We start from the raw sequence: 26,495 nt of genomic DNA, 5'->3' as shown, positions 1-26,495 counted from the left end.
TGACATGTATATAAAGGTATGTATGTACATGTGTAGGTGGATTTAATCTCTTTTGTGTTTTTCCTTGTTAGGACCCAGTTCTGATAATGTTGAAGAAGATATGATTGCCTCTTCTCATGGGGCTTCTGCCACGGTCCTAGAAGAGTCAAGAAAGGAAACTACACCTGTTCAGCTCCCTGTTTCTGGACCAGAGCTGGCAGCCATGATGAAAATTGGTACCAGAGTGGTCAGAGGGGTAGACTGGAAATGGGGTGATCAGGTACAACTTCTTTCATACAGGTTTTGGGTGTGTTATTATCTAAAGTCTCTGTTCAGTGGACTGTCTGTGAAGTTTCTGGTCCATCAAACTTAAGGGCATTTTACATTCCAAAAATGTTGAATTAAGGATATAGGAATTTAACAGAAATAAATCTTGCATTCCAGCTGGTCCTCAGAGATCAGAGGGGCTGGTTGCAGCTGGGCTTAAATTCTGACTGTTCAGCAGTCTGCCCAGTTTAGCATTGTAAGTCTGAGTTTGGAGGAGAACTTGCATGAGCATGGAAGCACAAATAGTGCAGTTTACCACTACAGTTCTGTAGGTCTGATAGATTCAGTAAGGATTTGTACGATCCCAATTCACAAGTATTGTGGTTAATTGAAGCACCAGAAAAGCAGGCTCAGGATTGCTGGTGATGAGTGCTCTAACTACAGAGTGTTAATATGTGTTGTGACACAAAGTATAGCAAGAGATCTAATAGCACTATATATATATACATATATATATATATATACATATATCTATATATACATATATATATACATATATATATACACACACACACACATATATATATATATATATGCACACACACACACACATATATGTATCTGCGTGATTCCTGGGTGTGCTCCAATACTGTTGGAGAAGTAAAGCTCACATAAAGGCTTCTCTTTGGGAAAAGAAGAGAAGAGAGATGTAGCCAGTCAACAGACAGAGTTTTCCCTCTCCAGCCCTTTCTTGCCCCTGAAACCACTCTGTATATACTGTAAATAAACAGTATATACTGTAAATAAACAGTATATACCACATGTATATACTGTGAATTTTGGCCTGCCCCAATGGGATGGAACGATCATGCTATAGGTGGGGTTTGGTGACTTTGGCCATGCATGCATTATTACACATCCCATGTTTCCCTTCATCTGCATCCTGAGGGGTGCCTAAGTTTATAATAGGGCTCAATGAAGGTCTCGGTTACCTTCTGCCAAAATTTATAGTTGACAAAAGAGGTAGAATAAACACTTCGGTTCTCCTCCATGTACTGAGGCAGCAGCAGGGGCTCCCTGACCTTCATCAGAGGTCTCTGTGTGCATCCATATCTCCTGAAGGAACTGGATTTATAACCAGGTTTGCTTTTCATGGTGAAGGGAGTAGTGTGGCTGTTGGTTGGGTCCCGGTGCCCTTCTGTGCCTCGCTGGAACAACAAGGGTGCATGAGAGCTCCGTGTCACTCCAGACATCGCTCAGTTGTTAGGCCCTGCTGGAGCCAGGTGCAAGATAAGCCAGAGGCCCAGCTTGTGTTTTTCACAATCAGCTTTATCAATCCTTCACCCTTTTACAGCAATGCTGTGCAATTCTGACCATTTACTACAAAAGCCTTGGAGAATTAACATAAAATATGTCAATTATTTGTTTAGCTTCATTTTTGGAGATGTTTAAAATACTCTTTTAGTAAGACTCTGCTAATTTACTATTTAACAGGAAACTGAATAACTTATTTGCTATAATAGTATCCATTTCCAACTAAGTAGGATATAACTTCTACGTATGTAAGACATAGTAAAAGAGATCTAATCATGAATGTCCAAATATGCAGTTTATTGGGGTGATTATTTTGAAAATTGTGAAATGCTTTCTAAATTCATGCATGAGTTTTGAAACCCCATTGAATGTTTGCTGCCTAATCATTGGGTTAGCAGCAAAAAGGAGCAATTGCATTATTATTTTATGAGCTTGGAGTACAAATTAGCTTTGCCGATTGAGTAACTTGAACCTCTCTCTTCTGTCAGGATGGACCCACACCAGGTTTGGGTCGTGTGATTGGAGAATTGGGAGAAGATGGCTGGATTAGAGTGCAGTGGGATACTGGAAGTACAAATTCTTACAGAATGGGAAAGGAGGGAAAATATGATCTCAAACTAGCTGAGCCACCACCTGCAACGCAGCCCACAACTGAGGATTCAGACACTGAGGATGATTCTGGTAAAAAAAAAAAGTTATAAAAGTGGAGGCACAGTTTTAGTTGAATTTTACAACTGGTATTTTGTAATATAAAAGAGTTTGTCACAGGAGCAAGTGCTTCATCAGAGAAGATTCGTTTAATGGGTGCACACTTCTGACCAGAATCTTCCTTAATGTAACTTTACTGTGAGAAAGGAAGATAGACAAGATGGTGTCCCATTGTTGCATATTCATGGGTCAGAGGAAATTATATTATTCAGTTGAAATAGTTATAGATACCTGAAGGTATACATTTTAACATATGTTAATAGCATTCTGAAGTGGGTTTTATATATGGTCTGATTATACATTTAGTCAGAGTGTTTCCCTATTCTTGTCAATACTTTGGAATTCCTTTCAGCTGGGTACTGCTAGAAAAAAAACCTTAAATATATGTGCAAAATACCTGGTTTATATTTTGCACTACTTAGGAGCTGGCAATAAGGAATCTCTTTCATGTCCTGTCATCTCAGAGAAAATATTTGATAAATCATTCACAAAATGTTTGTTTGAGAACCTTTGTGAAATAAAGTAACTCAGTATTAACGTATTCCTTTGCCTTTTGTGTCTCCCTTCAGAAGGAGAACAAGTTGAAAAGAATCTCCACCCTACTTCCATGATGCTGACAAGTACTGTGAACCTGTTGCAGACACTGTGTCTCTCTGCTGGCGTCCATGCTGAAGTCATGCAAAGTGATGCTACTCGGACTTTGTGTGGGTTACTCCGTATGCTTGTGGAGAGTGGAACAACAGATAAATCAGGTATATTACATAGCAGCACTCTGGCTGAGCTGTGTGCTTGTTTTGTGCTTTGTTGTCTTGTAAGTTTGTAAATCTTCTCTTATTAGTTTTTAATCCTTTTAAGGCCAATGGCTGGAAAAGGCATTTTCAGAGCTTTTAAAATCTTAATTTTTAAAGGTAATGTAAATGATCCTTTGTATTCTTAGAATATAAACAGCAAAAGCAGAAGAAATGCATGAGATCTGAATTGTTGACTTAGACAATTAATTTATTAGCAACCTTCTTGTGTTTGGCAACAGCAGTATGACTGCGTGTGTCATGCTCCTTTTTGTAGCTTACTTGTAATTTCAGTAGTAATGCTGTTAACTACTTTGAAATGAGGATGCAGTGTAATGATGAGAATTTTTATAAAGGCATATTTCATAAAATTAATTACAGGCTCTAAAACTGAACTTAATAGTTCATGTAAAGACAGTGAAATAGCTTGGTGTTCTGATTTGTCCATAAAAGCCCCATGTAGCATATAGAGAACTACATAGCTGGTGAAAAAGTCAACTGTTACATGTATATATCTTTTTGTTTTTAGCTTCCTTGCCAAATAAATTAGTTTATAAAGAACAGCATAGGAGTTGGTGCACGCTGGGATTCATTCGAAGCATAGCACTCATGCCTCAGATGTGCAGCACTCTTAGTACCTCTCAGTGGATAACTTTGCTAATGAAAATTGTTGAGGGGCATGAATCTTTCACTGCTGCTTCACTACAGAGACAGGTAATGTGTGTATTTCCAAATTACTTCAACAGGCAATAAAATTAGTAGACTTTAGTTGTCCTAAAAGTTGTTTAGGACAACTTTTTAGTTGTCCTAAAATAAAAAGGTGTATTTTACAAAAGAGCTGTGAGATGTACATAAATCAGTTTTTGGTTAGTTAGGACAAAGATAACATTTTATTTATATTTAGGAATTACTGTTTTTAATTTACACCTCTTGAATTTTGAGCCTTCAGGATACTATGGATTCCTTTGTTCTATTGAAAGAAAGGTGAAAATAGTGTTCCAGAATTGTGTTTCAGAAACTCCCATGTAATATTTCCTATAAGTTGAATAAATGAAAGAATAGCAAGTTACATTTCATTTAAAATTACCAAATTATGTATTGTCTACTGTCGCTATTTCCATTGGAAACTGTTAATATTATTTAAATTAAAGTCTCTCTTAAGAAGCTACATCTTTGCATCTTATTTTGGTATTGTATTCCCCTTATCATCTTTCCCCTTTTCTCACTTCTTCTTTTCTTTTAATTTTTTCTCTCTTTTTTTTTTTTTTCCTCTTTTGCTGTTCCTTATCATTTTGTTAGTGCTTTCTACATGAGATCGAAAAGAAAATCTATTATGGAATAACTCTGCCAAATTTTAAAGCTTGGGGATCAAAAGATCATCTTATTCTTTTACTTGCTAAGCCACCAGCATTTGTTAACTAAAGCCTCGTATCATAAAGGCCTGTTCATTTTTGTGTGATCTTCCAGTAAAGTCTTGTCAGTATTTTTAGTATGGTGAGACTTCTATTATCCTCCAGGACTTAGTGCAGTAGAGTCATCTGTGCTGTTCAGGGAATACTCAAGAGAAATGACCGTACCTCATGTACCAACTTAAGAACAATGAAAAGATGAGACCTTGAAGTTCTATAAAGACATGTTATTGACAGAAGTTTGCAAGAGGAGAATTATCTTTGCATTAGACACTTGTATTGGTCTTCTGGGTAGAAGATGAGGAAGCTCAAAACCTGAAGTGCTCCTACTCAAAAAATGCAACCCCCTCTGCTCTTTGATACTGCAGTGCTGCACCTTCCCCTGTTCCTTGTCAGTCCTGCACTGAGTGTCTGGGTTCAGAGTTGCCAGACTGTTCCTCCTGTACTGTTGGAGGCCCCGGTTTCACAGTGGCTACTCTTGAATGTCACTGTGGCTGCTGTTGCCTGCCTTCCACCATTCAGCTTTATATCTCATGAATTTTAACTATTATAGCTTCTTTGCAGAACACTTGGAAACTTTCATTCTGAAATACATCTTAGTACTAATTTCTGAGTCTGCAGTCTGAACAAACCTTCCCCTTCTGTCTTCCTATTTTTCCTATTTGTTTTTGTTTCTCAGTGTGCCTGTCTCATGTCCTAAGATATTGGTTCAGTAATACAATGTACCAGTAAAATTGTTACCGACTCTGAACTGTATCCATGTCTTTTAAAATATCCCTTAGCAAACTCAAGATCAGTTACTCTGGAATTTCCACAGCTGGAAAGAAATCAACATTGTAAAAACAACTACAAAGGAAAGCAAACTTTAAAACATCATTCTTCTGTACTTAATATGTTTGAGAGCATCTTTAGTATTTGGTGATGTAGACTAGAATAACAGTAATTTTGTTCTCTTTTTAGATCCTTGCTGTACATTTATTGAAAGCAGTACTTCCATCCTGGGATAAAAATGAAAGATCAAGAGACATGAAATTTCTTGTGGAAAAACTGTTTGGATTTTTAGGGAGCCTGCTTAGTACTTGTTCTTCAGATATCCCACTACTCAGAGGTAGAGGAATTTTCCCTCAATGGCTTGTTTTTCTATATGAGAAATGTGTGCATTAAACTCATAACTGTTCTGCCACTGCTTTATCTTCCCAGAATCTACTCTGAGGAGGAGAAAGGCCAGGCCCCAAGCATCTCTAACTGCCACTCATAGTAGTACTTTAGCTGAAGAGATAGTGGCACTGCTGAGGACGCTGCATTCGCTCAGCCAGTGGAATGGACTCATAAACAAGTACATCAACTCTCAGCTAACCTCCATCACCCACATCTTTGCAGGAAAACAGTCAGAAGGGGTAGTTTCCACGTTTTAAAATAAGCTCATTTTTATAGCAATATTTATTTTGAAATTATAAATACTAAATCTTTGTAAACAATATTAAGCTTAATATTGAAACCATTTTTCTACTTTTATATATATTTGTGTTGTAATTTTTAAGTTGAAATATATGTGATTAACTTTGTATTTTAAAACAGATAGAAGGGTATGTTTTCTCCCTACAGTTAAATGTTATTGTTCTTTGTTAGGCTGTGTTGGATGACTACTTCCCTGACACTGAGAATCCAGAGGTGGGAGCTCTGATGGCAGTCTTGGCTGTGATTGGTGGCATAGATAGTCGCTTGAGACTGGGTGGACAAGTAGTTCATGATGAATTTGGAGAAGGGACAGTGACACGCATCACCCCGAAAGGGAAAATCACTGTGCAGTTCTACGACATGCGAACGTGCAGAGTGTGCCCTCTGAATCAACTGAAACCAGTAAGTTTGTTTAATGAAGGTTTTAACAGTGGGAAGGTGTAAAACTCCAATGTGGACCAAAGAAAACATTAGTTCTTCATTGGCTAAATACACTGACATTCAACACATGTGATGCTCTGAATGCACATCTAAGATGGTCCTGGAGGAGCAACCTCTGCAGGACCTTTAAATCCCATCCTCGTTTGCTGGGAAGGTGAAAGGAAGGGGGGTTTAAGCTGGAGCTGTTTGATTTGAGGTAAATTCCCAAGTTATTGTAATGTGTTTTATAGCTCTTAGATAAGAGGAGCTTTCTATTTAACTTGATTTCCTAATTAATCTTAGAAAGTCTTGGGTATTTGCAATTGAGTTTTGATTTGGTTGATATGACTTTAGTGAAAGCACAGGCCAAGTGCTTGGTTCGCTTCAGAGTCTGGAGTTCTTTCTTGTTCTGACTCTGTTCTACTTTTTCACCAAGAAGAACTGCAGTTGTGTGGTAGAAATACAGGCTTAGGAGCTGTGTAGGGAATAGAAATCCTCTCTAGTTGTTCCTGGTCAAGAGCAATAAGACAAATGCTACTTTTCCTCTTCTGCAGTTAATAACCATTGAAACTTTTTAATGACTCTGAGATTTTAGGAAAATGCTTACCTGTTTTTTTTTGTTAATTTTTTTGTCTGGTTCTTCTCCCACTGTCTAGCTTCCAGTAGTGGCTTTTAACGTGAACAACTTGCCTTTCACTGAACCTATGCTGTCCATTTGGGCTCAACTAGTAAATCTGGCTGGAAGTAAAATAGAAAAACAAAGAATGAAGTCTCCCAATCAAGGTCTTTCAGGTACAGATGGGGGCTTTTTGCTGTTTGTTTTCTTTGGAAGTAGATGAATATGCTATGAGAAAAATACTAGTATCAGCAAACATAGATAAGGAAAAGGGTGTCCTGGAACCATATCTGTTTTCTTATTCAGCAGTGGATAATAGGTACTTAAGAGACAAATATAGCTAGATGGTGAATTACTCTGCACTATAGGTGAAATATCTTTAATGGGAAATGTAAATGAAGTTTGGGGCTGATCTTACTCTACTGAGTTGTTTAAAATACCTGATCCAAGTAATATCTCTAGCTACACTTACTGTGTTCTAAATCAGCTGTATGATTGTCCAGGTTGTGAAAAGTAGGAAGGCAGTATTTTTAATACCGCGAGTCATACAATGTGTGCAGACTTTTGATCCGTGTGCTGTTTAAACTGATTCATGTGAGCAGTTTTGGCTGAGGTTGTATGAATGGTAATCTTTCTTCCCTAATACAAGAGATTTCTAGCACTAATGGCTGCTTAATGTTTCTGATAGGTCAAGTTGATCTGGATCTGCTGCGGTGCCAGCAGTTAAAGCTGTACATACTAAAAGCTGGACGAGCTCTGCTTTCTCACCAGGATACACTAAGGCAGATCTTATCCCAGCCAGCTGTTCAGGAGTGTGCATTAAATCCTGCAGGTATTCTGGAATGCTACCTGACTGTGCTGGTCTTTGATTAGATGGTAGATAGAGTATGTGACTATAACCCTTGCTTGTGGCAGTTGGATGGTAGAAATTCGGTTTGCGGTGTAAAGATTAAAAATTAAAACTTCTGCATGTTTTAAGCTTCTATGTCAAAAAGATTTTGACTTCTTAACTCAAGCTTTGAAAACTAAGAACATCAAGTGTTTGAAGTTCGAAATACTGGAGTTAGCAAAATTTGTAGGTCTTCTATAGTTAGTAAGCTTTGTAAGTAATTTTAAAATACTTAATACTTTTTGCAGTGATTTTATTTTTCTGCTTCAAAAGTTAAAATTGGCTATTGATTTTACTTCAAATATCTTGCAGCTTCCAGTGACACAAGTATAGAATGTAATTTCTTAATCCTTGTATTAAAGGAGTTGAAGGAGTTGTGTTCTAATTATTTGAATTATTTCTTCTACCTGCATTCTACATATAAAAATAAATACAATAACTATGTTAGCTTTTGGGATAGCTATCAATGCCTTTGGAGTATGTATTAATTCCTTGGATATTTGTGAAGCATATTTTTAAATATAGTATCTTTAAATATAATAATATGTTTGTCTTATGTGGATATTTTTGTGGGATTTTCTTGTCAGTTGCCAGATTTTAAGGCAATAGAATCTACAGGGTTTTTTTAGGAATGGAGCAGGTTTCACTCTTACCATCATTTTTAAAGGGGAAAAAAAGTAACACTTTTTTAATAAGAACAACATATGTTGAGGACTATTAACTGTTTTATTATTGTTTAATGAAGAGAGAGCTTTTTTTGTGTGGTAGTCACAGTAAAGATTTTGGAAACATTAATACAAAATTAAATATGAAAGGTGCAGAATTGTGAGCAAATTGGTTCAATAAAAGTATCTTGTTTTGAAGGGACAATGAATACCTAAGGGGAGCTCTTCCCAAGAGGTTCATTATAGGGAAAATAACTCCTATAATTAATGCATTATATTTTGAAGGACATCCAGAAAGCAAGCACCATGGTTTTGGGGATCACTAAAATTCTTGGTTATCTATATCAAGTGGTTTATCCTGGATGTACCTCCTACTAATAGTCTTATTGCAAAAAAGGTGGACTCAAAAGACTCAAGGTGCAAATTCACTGTCCACTGAATAGTTTCTGTTAAGCATGTCTTAGGTGTATTTTAGTAAGTATTTTGTTTATCTACAAATTTATTAATTGCTTTTTTTGGTACGGAGATTGTGGTACATATGGCTTAATCTTAAATGCATTGTATCTCTGGAAGAAATATGTGAGAAATAACAATAATCTCTAGAATAAGTCTTCTGATTGACCATGCTATATGATTTTGGTTAAAATAATGTTTTTCTTTAAGAGGATGGAGCAGTTGCCTCTCCTGACATAGGAGATATGTCTCCTGAAGGACCTCAGCCTCCCATGATCCTTTTGCAGCAGCTTTTGTCAGCTGCTACCCAGCCATCACCTGTGAAAGCCATATTTGACAAACAGGAGCTTGAGGTAGAGTCTGTGTTTTCTGCTAAGTAACATAAGAAATAACTATACGATCTGCATTCCAGTTGAAGCTTATTAAACTATAGGTTTAAAAAAGAAGTGACACTGAACCCTTTTGGGCTAATAATGTTTAAGGCATGCATGTTCACACACACAAATGTACTAAATAGTCTTGTTTTGCTTGGACTGATTGATTTATTCTCCTCTAGGCTGCTGCTTTGGCAGTGTGCCAGTATCTGGCTGTAGAATCTACACATCCTTCCACTCCACTGTTTGAAGACTGCAGCTCTAGTGAAGCTACAACACCCATTACAGTGCAACATATCCGACCCACAAAAGTGAAGAAACGCAAGCAGTCTCCAATTCCACCTCTCCCCATTGTAGTTCAACTTATGGAAATGGGATTTCCTAGGAAAAACATAGAATTTGCATTAAAATCTCTGTCGGGAACCTCTGGAAGTGCTTCTGGACTACCAGGTATTTTGTTTAATAAAATAAGTAATATTAGAAGGAGAAGAAGAGTTGCAAGCTAATTAAAACAGTACTTATGAGGGAGAAATTATCTTCTTTTTTGGATACCATCTTAACAATGTCAGGGAATCCCTTGGAGACAAACTTGAGTTTGTGTTCTGTGTTAGGAGTGGAAGCCTTAGTTGGCTGGTTGTTGGATCACCCTGATGTTCAAATCACGGATCTTTCTGATGCTGATACTATCTCCGATGAATATTCAGATGAGGAAATAGCAGAAGAAGTGGAAGAAGCTGAAGCTGCTTGTCCTGTAGTGAGTATTAACTTAGTAAACCTAAGTTATGCTAGCTAGCTGCAAATTTTGTAATTCTTCCATTTTTGGGAAAATGAGGAGAGTACAAGGACAGCCTGCTGTCCCAAGCTTTCAAAACGGTAACAAGGATCATGTTTGCCCTGTGTATCTAAGACATGACATAAAACAACCTAGAATAATCCATAAATACTTTGTGAATTAGGACAGGGGAGGGTAGAACGCAGGTAGATATTTCACTGGTGGTAGTTTCAAGTATCCCTGATAGATGCTCTTAGTTTCTACAAAAATAGTTGATGTTACAGTGTAATATTAGTAAAGGAGTTCTCCCTTCTCCTTTCCCATGGTCTGAAAAACAAACACATTACCTACAAGGAAGGACTTAAGATCTACTGAATAAATGGCAGAAAAGTCTATTAAATAACTTAGCCTTTTCCTTATAAAAACTTTTTCCACTTACTGATGATAAAATTACTGTTACAGTGCCTATTGAGTGTGATAGCTTTAATATGAATTTGTATTAGTCTTCTGTTGACTTTCAAGAACTGCTTCAAAAAAGGACTTGTCAATAAAATTAAATTGGTTTCATATTTCTGTTTATCCTTGAAGCACTTATGTTGAGTTTTCTTGCACATGTGGGATTTTAAATTAATGCATTATATATTGAAGGAAATTAACTTGACAGCTTTTGCTATCTTTATCAGGATTGCAGTGAAAAACTGCTATATATTGCCTTTAATGAAAAAAAAATTTAATACTCAACAGGACAAATTTTTCTGAAAATTCTCCTTACAGCTGAATGCAGTAGTTCTCTTAAAAAATTAAGCTAATCAAATCTTGAAAGGAATAATTTTTAATAAATGGTATTTAATTTTTTAGATTGTATTTCTAAAGGAGTACTTTAAATCTCATTGTACTATCTAAAGAAAAGATAGTAAGCTTTAGGTTAGAGATCACCATTCACCACTTTTTTTTTTTCCTCTCCCAACAAATGTCCTAAGAAGTGAAATGTGAATCTGTATCTTCAAGGCTAATTAGAGTAGTGACAAATCCTCTTTGTTTTGAGTTTCCTTGGCAATCAGGTTTCATAAAAGCAACTTGCAGCTTCTTTCAAACATTTTGAAAATTTGCATCTATGTTACCTGAAAAGTAATTTTGGAAAGTAAATTTTAATTTAAAACCAAGTAGATCATAAATGTTATCCTTATAGTGAGTTGAACCTGTTGAAGTTTTTTTTCCCATTTTGGCACAGAGCTGGGATATTCTGTGGGATTATTTTTGTTGAATTATCTTTAGTCTTTGCCAACAGTTTTATTTATCTGAATTGAAAACAAATTGTGTAATTGTTTCATATTTATTTTGGACTTTTTTCCAGTCAAGTGGTGCTGTTGTAACAGAGAGCCAGACCTATAAGAAACGAGCTGATTTCTTAAGCAATGATGACTATGCTGTCTATGTTAGGGAGAATATTCAGGTAAGTATGAGGCTCAAAAGCAACATGGAAACTGCTTTCCTGTTGGTACTAAAGCCTTTACAGATCTATATCATTCTATTGTCCTTTTTCCCTAGGTGGGGATGATGGTTAGGTGCTGCAGAACCTATGAGGAGGTTTGTGAAGGAGATGTAGGCAAAGTTATTAAATTGGATCGAGATGGATTGCATGACCTGAATGTGCAGTGTGATTGGCAACAAAAGGGTGGTACTTACTGGGTCAGATATATCCATGTTGAGCTTTTAGGTGAGTTCACTTCTGACTGCTTTTTAACTGAAACGTGAATTGTAGACTAAGGGAGATGTAGTTTTGGAGGGGGAAACTCCACTCACTATCTATTTATTCTTGCATCTGCTAGGATTCCCACCACAGAGTTCTGCCTCCCATATCAAGATAGGTGACAAAGTGCGTGTGAAGAGCTCTGTCACCACACCCAAATACAAATGGGGATCAGTTACTCACCGAAGCGTGGGCATCGTCAAAGGTAATGTGTATTCACATGGGGCATGGTGAGGTAAGAAACTCAAGACCACACAGACTTTCTTCTAAACATGCTTAAAAATCACACTGTTTTGTGGAGTATTGTGTGATGTTAGAGAATATAGAATGCATTTGAAGTCTGTGGTGAATTCATAGATGTGTACTCTGGGGCAGCCCATTTTGTTAGCCTGTCCATCTGCTTTTGAGCCACCTCATTTGCACGTAGTAAAAGTCCTTAAGCATCTGTGCAGCTTCCGGTTGTAGTTCTCATTTACACTTTGGATGAACCACAAATAATTTTCCTTTACGAAGTAATTGTAGCTTGAAAGCTTCATAAGGAAGCAAGGAGAAAGTGAGATGCACTTGTGTCAGGCTGTAAGGGATGTAATTGAAGTAATCTGTCTTTGAAGAGGCACAGATTTTGGTCATACTGTATCTGTGTTTAGAAGTACATGCTTGCTTGGGAACTGCTTCTAAAAAAAAATTAAGAAGAAATCAGAGTAGAAGAATTGAAATGGAGTACTACTCTAAGGACTTTTGGCTTCATTTTATAGAGGTTTGCCACACCTTGTGTTTTCTCCATGTTTTTGTCACAGCATTTAGTGCCAATGGAAAAGATGTTATTGTAGACTTTCCTCAACAGTCGCATTGGACTGGCTTGTTGTCAGAAATGGAATTGGTCCCCAGCATTCATCCTGGAGTCACGTAAGTCATGATTTACTTTTGGTGTACAGGAGTTATCCTTTATCTTATTGTCTTGATTCTGTTATCTTGTCTCATTAACAAGTAACTTGTACCATATATATAGACTTGTTCTTCTCTTGTCAAATCAGGTGTGATGGCTGTCAGATGTTTCCTATCAATGGGCCTAGATTCAAATGCAGAAACTGTGATGATTTTGACTTTTGTGAAACATGTTTTAAAACCAGGAAGCATAACACCCGACATACTTTTGGCAGAATAAATGAACCAGGTAAGTTTTGCAGTGTGGCTCTTAGATTAATTTAAAATGCATTTTTGTTTTGAAAAAAACAGTTTTAAATTTCAGCTCCTTAATATGATGAAATTAGTGTTCAGATTGACTGCCTAGACAATAAAAACATTTATAGCATTGCTACAATTGCATGTGATGGACTACAACAAAACATTAACCCCTAAACCATTTTTGTAGTGTTAAAAAGTTTAAAAACTGTCTATGTGACAGTAACTCTACATGTCAGAATGGCATTTTTACTTACACCAATAATAAAACATGTAATTTTCTAATCTCCTGCCTTTTTCTGTCAGCCTAGATGTAGATGAATAGAATCCTCATAGTGCCAGGGCCAGCTGGAAATACCTAAGATGCTTTCTTATGCCTCAGTTGCTCTTCACCTATTTTGCCTGTCTGTGTGATGGCTGTCACCTCATTTCCTCTGTGATGGGGAGGCTCCAGAGGATGTAGTGGGAAAGGGAAACCTTTTAGAGGACTCATAATCAGACTTTTTTTCTCTAGGGCAAGAACAGATACAGCCATGTTAGCTCCAGAAATTTTGGGCTTTGCATTGTTATGCAAAACTTACCTGATGTTTTGGTTTACTTCTTTTCCATCCACCTGTCTAACAATTAATCTTATCCCTGGTATTTGCAGGATGATGCTGACTTCTGGACTAAATTTCTTTGTATTTACACATTAGCAGTGTAATTGTTTTGGAAAATGAACAAACCTGGTTCCCCCTAGAGATTATGAACATGGATTATGTGTACATGATGGTTTGTCTAATGGGCAAAAAAAAACATTCCTTTAATAAGTCAGTTGATATGGCTGTGCAGCTAGAATGGTGTGAATCTGTAATCCATCCCCTTGCCCTGTGTAGGAAAACATTCTTTTCATCAAGATATCTAGATGCTGCAAAATCAGTGAAGTGGAAGTAAGGTTTTTGCAGGGAGGAAATCTACATCTCACCAAACCACCTTCTTCTGGAACAAGATTTGGATTTTCCAGTCTTCCAGCTTTTCTATTTCTATGCTTTGGGAGGGGAATTTTGTTGAGGTTTTGTTGCGTGTTTTTCATATGCTGTAGTGGTGTAAAAAATTGGTGTGCTGTGGACCTGTATTTTGGATTACACATCATCATAAATTTTGACCTGTATTTTAAATGGAAGGACCTTTTAAAGTAGCTGTCTAGTCAAGAACTTGGAAAAGTTGAAATTCCTGTAAAAAAAGGAGCTACGCCCTTTAAGCATTACTACATAGCATCACCATACCGATGTGACGTGCACCTATGCCCTAAATGTAGCCTACATACCCAAAATATTGGATTTGTTACATTTCCTTTCACCCTGCTTATGGGTTTCAAAGGAGCAATTTTCTTTGAGAGGTGCATGCTAAATGTGTCACTTCACCATGCAGGTCAGTCTCCCGTGTTCAGTGGGCGTTCTGGAAAGCAGCTGAAGAGACGGCACAGTAGCCAGCGGGGAATGTTACTGGATGATTGGTCAAGGATAGTCAAGAATTTGAATGTCTCATCCTCTGTGAATCAGGCTTCCCGTCTTATTGATGGTAGTGAGCAGTGCTGGCAGTCTTCTGGTTCACAAGGAAAGGTAACTTTAAGCCCTAAATGATTTATTCTGGTGCACTTCATGCTTAAAAGGATCTCCCTAGAACCTTGCCTTCTCCAGGCTGAACAACCCCAACTCTTTCAGCCTGTGTAGGAGAGATGATCCATCTCTGTGATTGCTTTTGTGACCCTCTTCTGATCCACTCTACCGGGTCCATGAGGGTTTTTGGTGCTGAGGACCCCAGAGCTGGTTGCATCACTCCAGGTGGGGTCTTACAGGAGCAGAGTAGAGAGGGAGAATCTCCTCCCTTGATGTGCTGGTCACTGTTCTTTTGATGCAGCCCAGGATGCAGTTGGCTTTCTGGACTCTGAGTGCACACTGGTGACCCATGTGCAACTGTTCATCCACTAGAACCCCTATCTCTCATTCTGTGAGGCTGCTCTCCAGCCTCTCATGTCCCATCTTGTAAGTATAAGCAGGATTACCCCATCCCTAATGGAGAATGCCACAGTTGCCCTGGTTAAATTTCATACAATTGGTGATCACTCAGCCTCTGGTATATAAAGGCCACTCTGCCTTGGAGGGAGGCAACAGCTTCTCTGGTTTGGTGTTATTGGCAAAGTTACTTAATGTACATTTGATTCCTGCAGCCAGATAATTTATAAAAGATGTTGTTCCTTAATTTATGGTTTACCAGTTTCATTGGCCTGCAGCAGTGCTTTGTGGCCAGCCTAGGCACCAGGATGTAAAGCTGGGCATCTGTCCTCTGCCTGTTGATGGCCATGCTAGAATATGCCCAAGTACCCTTACCCCAGGTTTTCTATAGACTGTAACCTAATACTTATGTTATGTCCCATTACTTAACCTCCAGTGGTACTGTGATTTCTGTCTTCTCAGTGGTGTTGGTCTTGGCTGAAATAAATTGTTTGCTACAACTGTTTCTCTTGTAATTGGACATAGGACAAGCAAGAAGTTCACAAGGTCATTTCTCTTTGGCCAGCTGCCATATATTGCAGCTGTTGTGTACCATTCAGAGATGTTTTCCATTCTTTCTTCAAACACATGACACATATATTCTTGTTAATCATATGGTAATCATAACAATACTACTAAAAATGAAATTCTGTGTTTCCACTAGCACTGGATTCGCTTGGAGATTTTTCCAGATGTTCTTGTTCACAGACTAAAGATGATAGTGGACCCTGCAGACAGCAGCTACATGCCCTCCTTAGTTGTAGTTTCAGGTATGTGTATGTTTTCTAAGAAGTCAAAAATATTTTTTTTTTGCACCCAACAGCAGGTATTTATCTGTTTTTTGTTAACATAGTAATCTGTTTAACATGCACAGTGCCTGTTTGTGAAACAAACACCATATCCTAAAATGTTTTTCATTCTGTGTTTTGTTTTCTAGGGGGTAATTCCTTAAATAACCTTATAGAGCTAAAGACAATCAATATAAATCCTACAGACACCACAGTGCCTCTACTCAGTGATTGTACTGAAGTAAGTGAAGTTCATGTGAGAATTACTCTTGCGTGCAACAGAAAAAATATTGTGCTGCAAGAGATGAATGAAAAATATTGTTGTGATCATTAAAGCCTGGTATTTTATTTTTCCTCTTAACTTAGCAGTATTTCTGGCAAGTTAGTCAAGTTAATTATTCTAAAAAGTTTTACCATAATCACAAAGTAACACTATGATAGGCTTAGATATTTTAAGGGGTTTTATGTAAATCAGTATACCTGTGAACCAGTAAGACATTCCAATAAACTTAAATTTTGGGGATAATTTTGGATAGCAGTTCTGATCTTTTCTAGCAGCAGCAAGGAGAAATGCATAATGAATTCTATGAGACTGGGAGTGAAATCTCTTATATGAATGAGGCCATATGCTAATGGTAAAGCATTAATTATTTACAGCTGAAATGACAAGCATTTAAAGTGACAGATTCATTTTCTTAAAGTGACAAAGTCAAGCAAAAGTTCTAATTCTTTCCTATGTTTTATGAAGTTACATAGTACCCAAAAGATGTAAATGGAGTATTTTTCTTCTTAGTACCACAGATATATTGAGATTGCAATCAAGCAGTGCAGAAGCTCTGGCATTGATTGCAAAATACATGGCCTCAGCATACTGGGACGTATACGTGCTGAGGATGAAGATTTGGCTGCAGTCCCTTTCCTGGCTTCTGATAATGAGGAAGAGGATGATGATAAAGCTAACACTGGGAGGTAGGTAACTGCAGTGGTGAAGGCAGGGGACCTTAGTGTCTGTAACTCTGGAGATGATTGGAGGAAGAACACATTAATTAGGTTGAATGGTAGTAATGAGAAATCAGTATCTTTATTGGAATTATAAGGTAGATCCTTTGTCAATAAATACAATCTTTGAGATGATCACACTGGTGAGGTGTTACATTTTGTATGACTTATCCCCTTTTGCAGTACATATATAGACATGATACATGGCACATGTGTATTTACCACTGCTCAGCAAAATATTCTGGTTTGGTGGTTTTTTTTTTTTTTTTTTTTTTTCCCCAACTGTGGTAGTGCAGTTTGAGTCCTGAAACTGCTCCAAGCTGTAAAAACCAGTAAATACAGTAAAAAGGTGCCTATGCTACAGCATGCTGTTTACTAAACTGACCATGTTTTCTTTTCTCAATATGTTCAGTCTTGTTAGAAAGAAGGCAGCTGGGCTTGAATCAGCAGCTACAATAAGAACCAAAGTTTTTGTCTGGGGACTGAATGACAAAGACCAATTGGGAGGGCTAAAAGGTTCCAAGGTAGGTTGTTTTCACACTTAAGTGCAAGAGAGAAGCAGTGAAAAATTAAATGGACAAGTTACACAACTTAAAATCAGCTACAAAGATTAGGTTTTGGTGGGTTTTTAGTGTTAAGACATGTAGATGTCTGCTGGATGGAAAATTGGAGAAAAATTGCATTTTGGTTGGTACTCTGAAATCTGGCTTGATTTTTAGCAGCCACTCAATAATTTTAGATGATAATGAACTGTTGTTTAAAAAATATGTAACACTTGACATATTCTGTTCCTGTTGAGTCTGCACACATAAAATAAAACCTTTGGTGAACTTTCTTATGTATTACTTGTATCTAGGAATAATAGGAATTTCAGCCCAGTGTGCAGTCATTTACATGTAATTTTAATATAATACAAGATGAGATACATTGCAAATGCTTAATCAATTTTAAATGTCATTCACTAATCTGAAAATTATGTTCAGAGCATTTCTTCAATTGATGTTGTGAAAGTATAATATTGTATCTATGGAGTACCTTGAAGAATCAAAAGGTTAACTTTTCCTGTATTCTACAGTTTTCTCAAGAAAACTTTACTAAAAGAAAGTCCTTGTTTATATGGCCTTTCATTTTTTTTCCCAGGTTTTATATTTATCATAGTTTCAGTATTAAATTTTTTAAATTGTTTTTTGTCCTTTGCCTGATGTAATATTAATTGGCATGGGTGAAGCATCTGAAAGTACCTGTTAGATTAACTGGTTTATCACTTAAGCGCTCTTTAGAGTAAAACATTGAAGTGAATTGTAATGGTTTCTATTTCCTGCCTGCTCTAGATAAAAGTCCCTTCCTTTTCTGAAACCCTGTCTGCCTTGAATGTTGTGCAAGTAGCTGGAGGATCCAAAAGCCTTTTTGCAGGTAACGTAAGTTTAAAATAAATGTAATTATTTAAGGGAAGAAACAGATTCTGAATTGTGAAACACTAATGCTGTTTCAAACTTTTTTTTTTTCATTTTAGTGACTGTAGAGGGTAAAGTGTATGCCTGTGGAGAAGCCACAAATGGGAGGCTGGGTTTAGGAATATCCAGTGGAACTGTGCCTATTCCCCGCCAGATTACAGCTCTCAGCAACTATGTGGTAAAGAAGGTGGCTGTTCACTCAGGTACTGACTACTGCTGTCCTTATATACATAAATGTAACATATTAAGCCTGAAAATAGTTCCTTTGCAGTTTTCTTGGGTGCTGTGATGCCTTAGCATATCAGATTCTTTTTGGTTTTTTAATAAATACAGGTTACTGAATTCTGTCTGTTGTATACAATGTCAGATTAAATCTAATGGTTCTGTTACTAAAATCTGTGAATTTAGGCCATACAAGTTTTCTTATTTGCTGGAAGATGACTTTGGTGTTTCCATTTGGCTGAAAGAAAGTGTTTTCATTTTTAATATTTCCAAATGGTGGGTTTGTTTTTTTCATTATTTTTTCTTGCAGCTCTGAAAACAGTAAATTGAGTGATTATTGGTTTGGTGGTTTTTCATTTTAAAATGTGCCAGGAGACCTACTGTCACAAAATTTTTTTATTTTAAATTAAATCACATAAAAGCTCCAAAGAAAATAAGTAATGTCTATGGAGCTGAAAGGTTCATACAGTTGTATTGTAGAAGAACAACAATGTTAAATTGTTGCTAAGACCTGCTGCCTGTTTGAAAGCTCAAAAATGTAAATTTATGTTTACAAATTCAGGTGGCCGGCATGCTATGGCATTGACTGTTGATGGAAAGGTGTTTTCATGGGGTGAAGGAGATGATGGAAAACTTGGTCACTTCAGTCGAATGTAAGGATACCAAATTTTTCTGTATTTCAGTAAAAGATTCATGTTGAATGTTACAGCACAGTTGACCACACCATTGACAACAACAGTATTTTTAATACAGTAGGAATAAAAAAATGTTTTACAAGAAGACTTTTTTCCCACAGTATATTCCAACTTATGGTGCAGCATTTGTAGCAGGCTTCAGCCATTTAGAAAGGAGGCATTCAATAACTAGAAAGATGGATAAAGTCTTGACTAGTATTTTCAAGTTGCACTGATGAAATCCATACTTTCTGACATACAGTTTTTGTTTACTTTTATAAGATACGGTTTTCAGAAGTGCTTTGAGGAGTAAAACCATAGCAATTTTATATTCCTGAGCTGTAACAGTTCATAACTTAAGCTGTCATTTTAGAGCCCTTACTTTAGACTTCAGTTCACAGACTTGTTAGTCAGAAATAAACTTCTTCCACTTTTTAATAATACTAGCTAATCTTCCACAGGACAGCTTTAAGAAAAATTTGAATTTTCTAAGATTTTACTTTGTATGTACCCACAGAACAGTATTTTGAAAGGAAAAAAAACCCTGATAAACAAAGCGCGTTGGTAAATACTTTTGTCATTCTGATATATTTTGAGGACCTGCCCATAATACCTACAAAATTAAATCAGATGGGTAATATGTTACAGGAAATAAATTTTTATAAGGCTGGGTCAGGTTAATGAAAAGGGAAGTCCAGATGAGAGCAGTATTACCTTTTTTGCTCAACTGACTCATGTTTTATGTAATTTTACTGAAAGTGAGATTTGGAAGAGGTTTGCGCATTTCATAATAGCAGTATTTCCAGAGGCCATGCATAATTTTGTAGAATCTTATTAGTGGTTGTGGTGCACCAATATTAGGAAATCTTGAGTTGAATCCTCTTTTGGAATTAAGAGAACACTGTAACCACTTGAAGAATTAATGTTAGCAGTACTCATATAGAAGTCTAACAGTAAATTCTAGTTTTGATTCCTCTGTTGTGAAGAGCAAAGTTGGGATGGGAATGTCATCTCTTAATCTTACTGTGTGTCCACTGCTAATAACTCACTCAAATTTGGGCAGTGACAGGAAATTGGTTTTCACTTTCTATTATGTGCTGTTTAATTGATTGAATTTGAAATTTTTACCTCAGTTTGGCAGCATATACATAAAATATTCTTTAAATCATCTTTGAAGTACATTAAAATAGTGTAAACCTTGGATTTATGGTGCTGCTATAGAGTACATCTTGAAATCAGAGTGTTGCATATTACTTTATCTTGAGATTACTGTTAGTTATTACACAATTTGTATTGCAACAGTTGGAGTATATTGTGTGGCTATTTTATGATTAACACAATGGATTTGTTGTTAATTTTCTTCAGGAACTGTGATAAACCCAGGTTGATAGAAGCATTGAAAACCAAACGCATCCGTGATATTGCCTGTGGCAGTTCCCACAGTGCTGCTATTACCTCTAGTGGGGAGCTGTATACCTGGGGTCTTGGAGAGTATGGAAGACTAGGACATGGAGATAATACCACACAGCTGAAGCCTAAGATGGTAAAATCAATGTTTCTTGTTTTTGATGAAATGCAAACATGTTTAACAAATTACAGCAACATGAAGCTAAAGTAGCAAAAAACATGAAGGCAGTATGAAGACATTGCTTTGGAATGATCTAAATTTGGTTTTGGTACCCATACCTCTAGTGAAAATAAAGGTATTTCAGAAAGGCCAAAAAGATCCAGTCTCTTTCTTGGGAAGTGATGTAAAATCAGCAGCAAGTGCTGCTTTCAGCATTCATGTCCTGCATCTACTTTGATGCATAGCTGGAAGTTGCCATGTAGCAATGTTGGATTCTGGACATGGCTGGGTAGTTCTTTGCTCAGGCTGGGCACAATGACTGAGATGAGTCATAAAACCTTGGACATGTTTGTAAGGTTTTAAAACATAATTTCTTCAAAAACTTCTTTCTTACTCCTCCTGTTTTGTAGGTTAAAGTGCTCCTTGGCCACCGAGTCATTCAGGTTGCATGTGGAAGCAGAGATGCTCAGACTCTTGCTTTGACAGATGAAGGTAGGGGTATCTTGTTTCAGAAGCTTTCTAGCATCTGGGAGTACTGTGATCATTGTTTGACCTGCAATTTGATGTTTGTTAGGTTTGGTGTTTTCTTGGGGTGATGGTGATTTTGGAAAACTGGGCCGAGGAGGAAGTGAAGGATGCAACATTCCTCAGAACATTGAAAGACTGAACGGCCAAGGCGTTTGTCAGATTGAGTGTGGTGCACAGTTCTCGTTGGCACTGACCAAGTCAGGAGTGGTGTGGACATGGTATGTTACATTTGCCAGGAAGTATTAACAAAGCAGTTGCTCTGTGCTGTATTTAATTCTTCTTTGACTCCATTTGTTCCTTACCTGTGTGCTTTGTCTCGTAAACTGTCAGCTCTTCCAGGCGAGCTGCATCCGTTCAATGACTCTGACACTGTAGCATGCTTTCATGTTTACTGTAGTCTTTTAGAATGCCTGGCTCCTATTGAATTAGAGGCAGAAAGGGAAGATCATTCCTTCTCTTGGTCACTGTGAGACATGTAAAGGAATGTTTAAGAGTGGAGAGGAAAAAGAAAACTTGAGAGCCATAGCTTGAACTATGCTCTCTGCTAAAGCAGAGACTTGAGAGAGTAAGGATACAGGAGAGTAAGGAAGTAAGGTGAAATTCAGGGCAGATGAGAAGAACTTCTTTGGGAGCAGGGGAGCACAACAACAGCTTGTTGCTGCTCAGAAGGCCACTGAGTTGTCAGTAATGATGCCTTGGAGCACGAATTGGTATGAGATAATCACTGAGAGCTACTCAGATATGGTTTTATTTTTCTCCTTTCTGCCTGCTTGCTTCTGCTTTGTTTTCAGCACAAATCTTGCTTTTGAATTTTTAAACCTTTTTGTGAAATCTGAAAGCTTACAGCATGGCAGGTCAACTTTAGGGCAGTAATCAGAGCAAGGTCTTACCCCATCCTTGTATAATAAGACTGTGACCTATTTGATGTATATCAAAACTAAGTAGACTTAAACTAATAATTTTTGTTGTGCTGTCAGCAGTTGTTGAATAACATAGAGATATCCTCAAAACTTTCATTTTTATGAGTTACTACTGTTGTTAGAGGGAAGAGAAGTTTTCAACAGAGATGTTGTTTTGCAGAGTGGCCATTGGAAACTGTATTTCTTTCTTGCTCTCTGTCTAATTTTTTTTTGTAGAGACAAAAGGAGCAAGAGGAAAGATAATTTGACAGTCTTTATTTTTAATTAAGAACTCATGTCAAAATTCTTGTTTGTTCCTTCCTTGCCCTAGTTTTTCTCAACACTGCTACATCTAGTCAAAAATCTACAGCTATTTCATGACATTACAGGTCTACAAGGAGATTTTTGGGTCTGTTTCAACTGGGGATGGCTGAATTGCTTTTAAACTTTTATTCTTCTTGAATTTGTAACAGATTGAAGAAAAAAATCATCACTTCTGGGTTATAACTTTAGGTAGATAACAGTACTCTGTATCATGCTTCTCTCCAGCATAATATAACCTTTCTTCAGAAAAATTGGTGGTGAGCAAAAGAGCCGAGTGAGTGGTTACTAAAAACATAGTGGAAGAAATATCAGGGTTTTTTTCTTTACTGACATTCTTGGTGGAAGCATTTTAAGGTGTTTACTTTTGTGTATGCTATTTTTTTAAGTGCCATTTCTGTATAACAATTTTGGATGAATTTAAATTATGGAGACCTCAGAATCTATATTGAGGCTTCCAACAATGTGGAAAAAAAAAAAAACCAATTCTGAAAATATTTTAGTTCCCTGTGTATTTTTTCCATGGGAGCAGACTTAGGTTAAAGGTTTTGTTGTTGTTGTTAGGTTTATCCTCAGTAGTTAAATATGCCCAAGTTTTATCAAACAACGTGAATTTTGAAAGTGTTTATAACTGCAGTGTTTCTGCAGCAGAAGAAAATAAATGTAATGCCAGTTACTTTGCATACAAAAAATAGTCATAATCGTGTTCTTCTGTATTGAGGTGAGAAGCTACAGTGTAATAAACTGCAGTTGTCCTCATTCTTATGCCTTTGGGATTCAGTTTTGAAGCATTTGCTAGTTTGGGGGGTGTGTGTGTGTTTCAGGCAGTGATACATGAAGTATATTCAGTTGGGAACCTGCATTGAAGAGGAGTTTGTAAACAGCCCAGTTGTTCTGAGTGTTACATTTACTGTCTGTTGCAGGGGTAAGGGTGACTACTTCAGGCTAGGCCATGGCACAGACGTGCATGTACGAAAGCCACAGGTTGTGGAAGGACTGAGGGGTAAAAAGATTGTGCACGTGGCTGTGGGAGCACTCCACTGCCTGGCAGTGACTGACAGTGGACAGGTATGTTGTGTGTCACCCTCCTTTCCCCTATGCAGAAATGAATAAACTGTTTAGGAAAGAAAGTATAACAGTATTAGTGCTGATTAAATGAAATAAAAATTACATTTCTTTGCTTTTAACAGTCCGGCATAAATATAAGCATGATTGTAATTTAAGAAGTATAAGCATTTAAAATATTAGTATTGCAGTTGAAACATTTTTGTCATGGTAGCTTTTGTAGTGTTTTCCTTGTATTATCTCATGATCGGTTTTCTGCTTCTTACTCTGGAAATGCAGCAGCAGTCATAGTATTCTGGACAGATTTTTCAGCTTTATCATAATATTGTTTCAGATCTCCAGTGTAATTACTAAGCAGTTAATTCTTCTAACTTACTGTGAACATTGAGTAATTTGTGAATCAACTGATCAGTTATAATTTGGTGATAATTTATGAATTATCTGATAAAATGCTGCTTTGACTGTTTTTTTTTTTTTTTTAATGTATGATAATGCTGCATTATTTAATGGAGGTGGGGAATGTCATGACAATAGATTGCCTAAAGTGTCCTTGATTACTAGCACAAATCACAAACATTCTCCTTAGTGATTTTTAAGAAAGCGCTTAATTGAGATAAGCAGTGAAGCCAAGTAATATGTGGAAATTTTTCCTGGCAGGTTTATGCTTGGGGTGACAATGACCATGGGCAACAAGGCAATGGAACTACCACAGTCAATAGAAAACCCACTCTTGTCCAGGGCTTGGAAGGCCAGAAAATCACTCGGGTTGCCTGTGGGTCTTCCCACAGTGTAGCATGGACAACGGTGGACGTAGCTACACCATCTGTTCATGAACCAGTCCTTTTCCAGACAGCGAGGGACCCTTTAGGTGCTTCTTATCTTGGTTGGTATTTGTTGCCTTACATTGTTTTTCCTTTACTGCCATTGGTGTGTTTGTTTTGTGTGTGGTTTAGGAGGTGATAGAAGAGTGACAAAGAACATGGTTTAGAAAAAAAATCACAAAACAACAAAATACACCTCTGGTAAAAAAAAAAAAAGCCCAACCAAAACTCTTCATTAAAATGAAACTTTTAAATGAAAATGCAACGTGCTTCCTCAAACACCCTAAGGAGTTTCTCTTTATGGAGGTAATGATAGATGAATGCTACACTAGTATTAATCTTATGCATTGCCTCTTGTTTCTAAGGCAAGTGAGTTAAGAATTAGGGAATCAAAACAGCAGTGTTTTGTGTTGAATATGAAAGCATCAAACATCTTGCAAATTAAACTTTTTCATGATTAAGGCAATGTATACCTAATAAATATTCTTGTTATTTCAGAATGTTTGTGTAAGTAAAACTTGTTTTAGGTGCTGATCACTAAAATATTTCTGTCTGTTATTGCCTTAGTCCTTATAAGTGAGTAACAAAATCAAATACTATTTTATGAAAGCCTTTGTTGGAAAGCCACAGTATTAACTTTAATATTGTAACTGTAGGCACTGCAGTTTAAGAATCTCCTGTAGAGTTAGTTTCAGTCATCTCTTCTGATTTAACAAGAAATTAGATAAACCATGACCTTTTATGTATTATACCATTAAAAAGTGCTTACCTTCTCTTTCCCCCTGCCTCTTTTTAGGTGTTCCTTCAGATGCAGATTCTTCTGCTGCCAGTAACAAAATCAGTGGGTCAAACAGTTCCAAGCCGAATCGCCCTTCCCTTGCTAAGATTCTCCTGTCACTTGATGGGAACGTTGCCAAACAGCAGGCTTTGTCTCACATACTGATAGCATTACAGATCATGTATGCCAGGTAGGCATGGAAACAGTCTTTCTGCTGCAGAGCAAAAGATGACATCGCTTACCATCTATTAGGGACTCTTGAGTCAGGTATAAATTGTTGTAACAAGTTTTAGCTCTTCAGGATGGGCCTAAGCTTCATCTAAATTTTCTTTTGATGTTGATGTTAGCTTTATGTTATGTTTGAAGTAGTTTCTATTGCCTGGGGGAAAAAAAATCATTCATTCAGAAATGCTCAAGTAAATAATGTAGAAGCTGTGTAAGAAAATCATGATGGATGATATGGAGGAAGCAGTAGAGGGCAGAGTGGAAATAACAATAAAACTTTGCAGTGCCATCGTTGTTAGTAGAGAACAGATTATTTGTGCTAAAATTTATAAACAGAAACTCATGTTAAACATTTAAGCATCAGGCCCAAAGCAGAATAACAATGAACTACCTTCTAGATTCTACAGCTTGGAAACCTTACCGTATTTTGTTAAGACAAACTAATAAAATTTTCCAAGTTCAACAAGGGAGTATAATTAGGTTTATATTAATCCATCCTAAATGATTTCAGGGATGCAGTTGTTGGAGCATTGATGCCTGCAAGTATGATTGCACCAGTAGAATGTCCCTCTTCATCACCAGCCCCCCCATCAGATGCCACTTCTGCAGGAAGCCCTGCAAATGGAGATGAATGTGTGCTTGTGGGAGATATCGAGGAGAGGCTGAGCCCAAACCCGTGGCAGGACAGGAGAGGGGAGGTAAAGTGTCACATGTTTTTTTTTCATTAGTTTTTAACTGTAAAGCTGACAAATACCTCAATTAGTCTGATAGTAGCAGAGATTAAAATGTTTCAGAACTAGATTGTCTGCACATGTCAGATTTAAAAAAACTAAAATTTTAGTGCAAGATCAGTTTTGAACTTACAGAAAGCCTTGTGTCATTTAAATGCAATTGTGATGATCTCTAGCAATATTTTAGAGATACTGAATTCATTTTACAGGAATGATATTAAAAAGAAGTCAAGAATAGCAGAATATTTGGCCATTATTTAATGAAATCTAGTTGTGAACTTAGATAACTGATGTAGACATGAGGCCCTGAATGAAATTCCACTATGTTGATTCCTAACTGCTAACA

At 37.0% G+C, this 26,495-nt stretch overlaps 1 protein-coding gene across 4 annotated transcripts in view; it reads left to right on the top strand.

The window, feature by feature from the left end:
- HERC2 (HECT and RLD domain containing E3 ubiquitin protein ligase 2) overlaps positions 1–26,495 on the top strand; it is a 103,039-nt gene that overhangs the window by 49,494 nt on the left and 27,050 nt on the right. For all 4 annotated transcript variants that reach the window (XM_053933750.1, XM_053933745.1, XM_053933736.1 and 1 more), the window contains 32 exons: positions 72–259; positions 2,049–2,241; positions 2,838–3,020; positions 3,586–3,770; positions 5,426–5,573; positions 5,666–5,862; positions 6,095–6,325; positions 7,000–7,135; positions 7,648–7,791; positions 9,177–9,319; positions 9,523–9,790; positions 9,952–10,094; positions 11,467–11,565; positions 11,661–11,829; positions 11,942–12,067; positions 12,660–12,768; positions 12,897–13,036; positions 14,455–14,645; positions 15,742–15,847; positions 16,015–16,106; positions 16,659–16,834; positions 17,277–17,388; positions 18,196–18,277; positions 18,378–18,521; positions 19,103–19,193; positions 20,580–20,757; positions 21,192–21,273; positions 21,356–21,527; positions 23,453–23,597; positions 24,252–24,477; positions 25,212–25,383; positions 25,930–26,116. In XM_053933750.1, the coding sequence (XP_053789725.1) occupies positions 72–259; positions 2,049–2,241; positions 2,838–3,020; positions 3,586–3,770; positions 5,426–5,573; positions 5,666–5,862; positions 6,095–6,325; positions 7,000–7,135; positions 7,648–7,791; positions 9,177–9,319; positions 9,523–9,790; positions 9,952–10,094; positions 11,467–11,565; positions 11,661–11,829; positions 11,942–12,067; positions 12,660–12,768; positions 12,897–13,036; positions 14,455–14,645; positions 15,742–15,847; positions 16,015–16,106; positions 16,659–16,834; positions 17,277–17,388; positions 18,196–18,277; positions 18,378–18,521; positions 19,103–19,193; positions 20,580–20,757; positions 21,192–21,273; positions 21,356–21,527; positions 23,453–23,597; positions 24,252–24,477; positions 25,212–25,383; positions 25,930–26,116 (4,958 nt within the window). The remainder of the gene's footprint in view (positions 1–71; positions 260–2,048; positions 2,242–2,837; positions 3,021–3,585; positions 3,771–5,425; positions 5,574–5,665; positions 5,863–6,094; positions 6,326–6,999; positions 7,136–7,647; positions 7,792–9,176; positions 9,320–9,522; positions 9,791–9,951; positions 10,095–11,466; positions 11,566–11,660; positions 11,830–11,941; positions 12,068–12,659; positions 12,769–12,896; positions 13,037–14,454; positions 14,646–15,741; positions 15,848–16,014; positions 16,107–16,658; positions 16,835–17,276; positions 17,389–18,195; positions 18,278–18,377; positions 18,522–19,102; positions 19,194–20,579; positions 20,758–21,191; positions 21,274–21,355; positions 21,528–23,452; positions 23,598–24,251; positions 24,478–25,211; positions 25,384–25,929; positions 26,117–26,495) is intronic.

Source organism: Vidua chalybeata, chromosome 2 (genome assembly GCF_026979565.1).
Source record: "Vidua chalybeata isolate OUT-0048 chromosome 2, bVidCha1 merged haplotype, whole genome shotgun sequence".
Classification (NCBI taxonomy): domain Eukaryota; kingdom Metazoa; phylum Chordata; class Aves; order Passeriformes; family Viduidae; genus Vidua; species Vidua chalybeata.
The sequence above is the reverse complement of the archived record's forward strand: the minus strand, read 5'-3'. Positions and strand labels throughout refer to the sequence as shown.